Source organism: Physella acuta, unplaced genomic scaffold (genome assembly GCF_028476545.2).
Source record: "Physella acuta isolate Inbredline_101_S28 unplaced genomic scaffold, ASM2847654v3 ptg001064l, whole genome shotgun sequence".
In the NCBI taxonomy this organism is placed as follows: Eukaryota; Metazoa; Mollusca; class Gastropoda; family Physidae; genus Physella; species Physella acuta.
The window spans coordinates 676,648-683,787 of NW_026732581.1; the positions used below are offsets into that span (position 1 = coordinate 676,648).

Here is a 7,140-nt window from a genome sequence, read left to right on the forward strand (position 1 = left end):
TTTCATGATCCTTACGGCATAAAAAAAACCCAAAATCTGCTCATGATCTTCTAATCCGGACTTTGGCCGGTCATCCCTAGCCAGATGATCTTCTAATTAAGACTTTGGCCTGTCCACCATGGCCAGTCCGCGGACTGGCCGGCCAAAGGCCGAAATGAAGAGCTATTTAAGACTTTGGCCGGTCCACAATAACCAGTCTGCGGATTGGCCGGCCAAAGGCCGAAATCAAGCAAAGTTTCGGACTTTGACCGACATATGGGAGGCGATATTGGCCAATGCGAGGATTGGCCGGCCAATCCTAGCATTGGCCAACTTCGGGCGTTGACCGTAACATATATATCTGATTACATGTTCCTGTAACGAATAATTTTTATATTGTCACGTGTGCACGGTGTAAATTTAAAAAAAAACAACAACAACTAAACAACTAAAGCGTCATTTCGGGTGTCCTTGATTGATTCGCAATGGCACTTTGACCGAAAATATACAAATGGAGACTAAGTTGGACTAGATTAATCATATAAAGAGACATTTTATCCTTTTGGATATCAAGAATTTTATGTTTGTACAGTTTATTTGTAGCGTATGTGGTTGTTGCTCACTAGAAGAGGGTATGTGTAATAAGCAGTTTCTGTTTAGTGGTTTACTGGGATAGTATATTTGTTTAGCAAAACATGATAATAATGGAATAGCAGTTAATGTAAAGTATAATTTATAGAATCCGGTGCTGTTGCAGTTTTGAGCGTAGATTATGCGTTCTCTTTAATTTTTCTTAAAACATTGTGTTAACAAACATATATGTTCGTTAGCATAAACCTTTTGACATGGCTATAATGGCTGGTGCAAAGCCTAGCAGATAACCGCTAATCTTCAATAATCCTTTAAACCACAAGTAGAAATGGCTAGGGTTTACACCGCTTTGTACTAAACAGAACACAGATGTGCATGCTGGTAAGGTTATCCATATTACAAAGCCACATAAACCTAAATGTATTGGTATGTTTCTATTCTATTAATTTGTCTTTCCTGTGTATTTATCATTTTCATAAAGGATTGACCTAAAATTATTTTCATTAAAAAACATCCGTTATTTAGTTAGAGCCAGGAGGACATGATGCGGGTTCATATGAATAACAATATTTCCCAACCTGTAAGAACTGATTAACTATAAGAACAAAAGCAGACATGCAATTGCTTTCCAAGTTAAGAGAAAGAGACAATAGTTAGATAATATGATGTTATATGGGACGGAGTGGTATAGCGGTAGAGAGCTGAACTGCTTAGTAGACCGTCCCTGAATCCACCCAACTCAGTCCACCCAACTCTGATGAGTACCTAACTCACGTGAGTAATGGCGGCTGGGCAGAGAGATGACCACACTAGCCCTTTATATGCCGAGGTCACAGAAATAAGTGAACTCTGCTTCACTTTCCCCCGAAGACCGTCAGGTTTGAAAGGGAATTTTACTACTTTTGCTTATGGTGTTATAGTGATTTAATCAGAAGATAATAATAGTCTCGCAAAAGATGTCGTGGTGGCAATGTTGTGGGAAAAAGGGAGATACTAATGTGGTAATGGTGAGATAATAGGTTGATAAATATGGCAGGTTATAATGAGGTTGTGCGGTAACAGGTAAGTACTAATGTTATTATGGTCAGGTAACCATTGGACGGCGTGGCTTAGCAGTTGAGAGCTAGACTGATAACCAGAAAGTCTCGAGTACAGATCCGGGTTAAGGTCAGTAAAATGTCCTTGGGTCCACCTACATCTGGTGTGTACCTGATGTAGTAAGGATTTAGTAATACGGAGGTAATGGCGAAAATATTGTGAGGTACAGTTGAAGCCATTGTAAAATAATGGTGAGGTTTTGGTGATGTTATTGTGAGGTTATGATAATGTTATTGTGAAGTAGTAATTATGATGTTTTTGCTAGGTTTATGTTATTTAATGATGATGTTATTGTGATATAATGTTTAGGTACGGGCGAGGTAAGGGTTAGGTTATTGTTAGGTAATGATAAAGCTATTGTGAGGTGATGGGGATTTAAGCCATGGGTTCAGTTGTGTCCAAATCAGGGGGTCTGATGTTGAATGAGCTAAGAATATTTAAATTAAAATTTTTGGACTTTCCGTTAACATTTATCTCATAATCAACTTAAGTTATTTGTTTTAGGATGGTGTAAGGACCTCGCCCGACGAGCTGTAGTTTATTCTCTTTGGGTGGCGATATCACTCTAGCTTGATCCCCCACCCTAAACTTCGTAAGATCCCTACCCTTATTCTAAGTCGATAGAGTTCTCGCTATTTCACAAGACCTAATAATTTGCTAACGCAGATCAACAACTTTCTTGTATGTGTTTTTGATGTCAGGAGTTAGTTTTTCATCAAGGAGCATCGACTTCATAATGTGCATGAGTCCTCTAGGATTTGCACCATAAACTAACTCAAATGGTGAAAACCCGGTGGCTGAATATGGTAGCTCTCTATAGGCAAAAAGTAAACAGGACTGTAGGCCTTTCAATAATATTTATCGTTTTTATTCTAGGCTTTTGCTTTATTTTTTAGTTGTTTTTTTTTTCAGGTCTTCAAATATCTTTAGTAAAAGAATATTCTACTGAGGGCAATGATGTATTCTGTTCCAAATTACGTTGTCTGGAAAATACAAGAGAAGATGATGAAATCTTAGGTCTTGTCAACATGTCCGTCTATAGGATCAGTGAATTCGAGGGGAAAATTGTATTGGCATCTGTCTCTGAATCCGATTTAAGTGTTCGAAACTACAAGCAAACGCATGTTAAAGGAAATTTTGAACATACGTTTGGAGAGTTGACTGTATCATTTACAAAAGCTTCTGATTGTTTTAGTGCAGTATTTGGATGTGATGTATATTACACAAATAGAAGGGGTCTAATTAAGAAGAAAGAGAATAAAACCAAACCTGTTGACCAAGTAAATCGTAAACCGCTGATGTTGATGACATTAGAGGCTAAAACTCCAGAGTTTGATAAAACAATTGATAAAATGTCAGAGTTTCTAAAAACATTTAAATATCAAGATCAATTAAACAATGCTGACTTGAAGATGCAATTACAGTTTTTAAATGATAATCAAATATTAAACCAAACAGTACCTCAAGTATATAATGCAAAGGAAATAACAGTGAAACATACAGTGTTAGGTAATGCTACCAATATGAAGGAAAGAAAACATCAAAGCTCGTCGTTTGATCAAGTGGAAAAAACACAGACTCTTGAAAATTCGGGTACAAAAAATACGATTACATCTGACGAATCATTTCAAATATCGGAAACATGTAATGAAACAAAACAAGTTCTAATATCTAAAGAAATACAAACAAGCACTGCGATCATGGAAAGACAAACAACAAAAGTTGAGGACGTGTTAAGGCAATTAAACATTTTAATTAAACATCAAGAGAAGTTGAGCGCTCGAGTAGAAAATGTATCGCTGGATATCCAGCGTTTTTCTAACGCAACTAAGAACAGTCAAGTCCTATATAAAACTATGATGGATTTAAAAATGGATTTATTAAACCTTACAAATGAGAAAATAAAAAATAACGCTGAAAGCTTTGCTGAGATTCAAAATAGAAGTATGAAAAAGCTGGAAGAAAATAGCAAGCTACAGTATGAATCACACATAAAATCACTGAGGAATTTGATAATGAAAGCGTTAGAGCTGAACGATTCAGACAATCAGATAAATGGGAGTGTACTAACATCAAATGACACAATGGAAAGTCTAACTTCAAAAGCTAAAGATATCGATGACTTAATAAATAAATTGCTAGGAACTAAGATATCTATTCTAAACCAAATAGAACAAGTAAGTTTTAATCATCAATCTTATGTAACTGTACGATTGGTGATTTTGTTTAACCAGGTGTTGTGGAATAGTCCTTCGTTAACATACATATATTGAACGCTTGATTACATAGATCGTATACATTAAAATAAGAACTTTTCTTTAAATTGGAAATTGATTAAAATATAATCTGCGGATGATTAAATTTACTTGTATTGGTAATATATATAAATAATGAAATTAAATAGTATTTGAAACCACAAACATACTTAACAATTTTTAAAAATATTTTACTAGTTAAAATGTACGACCATGATGAAGGATGTGTTTAAAGATTTAACGAAGGCTGAAGTTGCTGTCAACAGAATTTCATGTGATAATGAGACAGACGGTGGGGGATGGATTATCATACAGGTTCGTCACGATTTTTAATTGATTGTAAATTGATTATGCTAAAAACCCATCTGTTTTGTTTTCTAATTTTTTTTCAAAATGTTATTTTACAATATAAGATTTTTCAACATTATTTTAAATTGAAAATACAAAATTCGATCTTGATGCACCGTAGTTCAAAAGTAATTACATAAATAATTGCTTAATTGCTATTACGATTACACACTTTTTGAAGTCAGTTGCTGATATTTATAGTTTAAGGAAGCTTAATAGGACCTACTTGATGCATTTTTTAAAAAAATCATTTTTTTTTCAAGGGACAAAATACTTAACGCAGTATTTTACCATTTTTGAAAAAAAGCCGAAACAAAACGTATTTCAATATTACTTTTCAAATTTAATGTATAGTATTATTATTTTTTAAATTTTCAGTAAAAATCTTACTTCTCACTATTTTCAACAGAGGCGCATTAAAGGCGATGTGAACTTCACACGACCTTGGAAAGATTATAAAGAGGGATTCGGTTCGACGACTGGCGACTTTTGGTTAGGAAATGACGTGATTTCAGCATTGACTAATTTGGTAAAAGCATCAGTGATTACAAATATGTTCATATACATGCATGTTTAATATTAAACATGTGTCTCCAAAACAAAGCCACATTTATATTTTATTTAAAAAGCCTATGCTATTAAGTTATCCATGCAAACATTACGTTTTTATATCAGAATATAGCATATTTAAAGGAACTTTATATTTTAAGTCTAGTAAATTAAGTATATTTAGTTGACTGTTTATTTTCAAACAAATACATCTAATCACAAATATGCAATACTATAATACCCATGTTAAAAATATTCCAATTTCAAGAATGTCGTTATCTTTTTAATTTTTTTTCTTGTTACTTAAAGATCCATTCCCTTTACCTATATTTAGTAAATTTAAAATATAAAAAATAAATACTTTGTCAAATATAAAAGTATTTATAATACTTGCATGTTTTTGAAATGTATTTTTTTTCACCACAGGGTTTTAATGAACTTAGATTCGACATGAAGTATGAAGGTACAGACTACTATGCTGTGTATACAGGTTTTAAGGTAGAAAATGAAGAGGCAAAGTATAAGATGAGCTATACTTCATTTAGTGGTGGGAATGTTATAGACAACTTGAGTTTGCATCAAGGCATGAAGTTTACAACCATTGACTCTGATAACGACAGATCATCAAAAAATTGTGCGATAGACAGAAGAGGTGGCTGGTGGTATGAAGATTGTCACTATGTTAATGTCAACGGTGAATGGGGTAGTCTTGTGAATAGAAAAGGAGTTCACTGGAATAGCGTTACAGGCCACGATTACTCTTTAGACTTTGTCGAGATGAAGGTTCGAAAAACGTAATCTATATATATATATATATATATATATATATATATATATATAAATGCAAAGTGGGTGATGTTTGTTTGTTTGGTTTGTTAGCTACTCGCATCTATTCGATCGGGTACTTGAGGTACGTTGAGGGAAATTGTTCTTGACAAAGTTTGATGTTCACCCACTTTTTAACGGGAAAATCGGAGTCATTTCAATAATCCAGTATTGACCGAATACTTACCTAGAGTGACCACGACCTTATATAAGCTATATATTCTTCTAAGTGCTTGAATTTGATCTACCGCTTACAGATACGACAAAAAGTTGATACTTGGTAATGAGATAGTTCTGGTGCAATACGCATCTGGAAAACTATCAAATTCTAAAGAATGTCATTTTAAGGAGTTAATAATTAAACGCTTTTACACCTCAAGTAAAATTGAATTTCATTTCCGCCGGTTATTTTACTACACGCAAAAATAAACTGTTTTCAAATGTTTAATAAAAATTTACTATTATATGTCTTAATTTTACTTATTAAGGGGATATGACTGTGTCTAGAATTTGAGCTTTTAATTTCCCCAGTTGCTTTTATTAATACACAAAAAAATACAATAACTGCATGTGGATAAAAGGGGGAAAAACTAAGTAATTAAAAATTGATTACAATTATGTCTATCCCGATTTGCCTTCCCAAGTAGTGTTATATAAGTATATTGGAATAAGTTTTAACATTTTCTTTTGGGAATAACATCTAGCCGATAACGGCTAGTAAGTATATAAAATAAAAATAAGTTTATTGGTAAACAAGAAAAAGCATATGTTTATTACAAACCTCTACATTGATTCTCGAAAAATATTGAATATCATATAACTTGTAATGCATAGAAGAAATACTATATAACTTTGTTTAGATGACGTAAAATATATTATATTCAACTTATCTGACTACATATAAGAGTTTTTGCAATCAATGAAGCGTTCAGTAAATAAGTCGTTAAAACTCGACCCTAAAAACTTCATAAAAACGACTTAAAAACAAGTTTTTATGAACTAAACAGTTAGAAAAAAGGGGGAATAAATTATCAAAACCAAAGGGTGATTAGGCGTGTTAATCTGCTTATATTTGTGTGAACCCATTATAATGTATTATATATTTAGCAAAATAAAGTGCATTTTATTGGTGTGTATATTCATAATTAGTTGCATGTTTACTCTATCATTGTTGTTATTAATTTGTGTAGCACTAATAGTTTTTAATACTTTTAACTCTTAGTTGTTTGGTGTTGCATTTAAATAAAATACAGTTATTATTTGACCAACGTAAGTGTAACAACAACTAGAGAAGCCTGTCTTGATTTATGATAACCTTGTTTACTTGTATTGGACAGCTTTATCGATACATAAGTTATCGAATCATTATTCATATTTACTTATTTTAATGGTTACTTTTTCAATAAAGTTATTATACTCGCTGAAGGCTTATAATTTTCTTTATCATTAGTTGTTTTTTCAACAACACTAATAACACAATTTAAAAGTTAACAAT

At 32.7% G+C, this 7,140-nt stretch overlaps 1 protein-coding gene across 1 annotated transcript; it reads left to right on the top strand.

Moving 5' to 3' along the window:
• The first annotated feature begins 1,612 nt into the window (after positions 1-1,612).
• Positions 1,613-5,644, top strand: LOC131955374 (angiopoietin-2). Its single transcript, XM_059319495.1, has 6 exons — positions 1,613-1,632; positions 1,978-1,988; positions 2,581-3,845; positions 4,122-4,238; positions 4,681-4,800; positions 5,247-5,644. Exons 1-6 carry the CDS (start codon positions 1,613-1,615, stop codon positions 5,616-5,618), a joined length of 1,905 nt encoding a protein of 634 aa, XP_059175478.1. The 3' UTR covers positions 5,619-5,644.
• The last annotated feature ends 1,496 nt before the right edge of the window (positions 5,645-7,140 follow it).

Bases quoted from the DNA above. Each gene is read 5' to 3' on its own strand.
- LOC131955374 (XM_059319495.1), top strand. From the start codon at position 1,613: ATGAGGTTGTGCGGTAACAG. The intron at 3,846-4,121 runs GTAAGTTTTAAT...ATATTTTACTAG, and splicing joins TTCTAAACCAAATAGAACAA to TTAAAATGTACGACCATGAT. The intron at 4,239-4,680 runs GTTCGTCACGAT...TATTTTCAACAG, and splicing joins GGGGATGGATTATCATACAG to AGGCGCATTAAAGGCGATGT.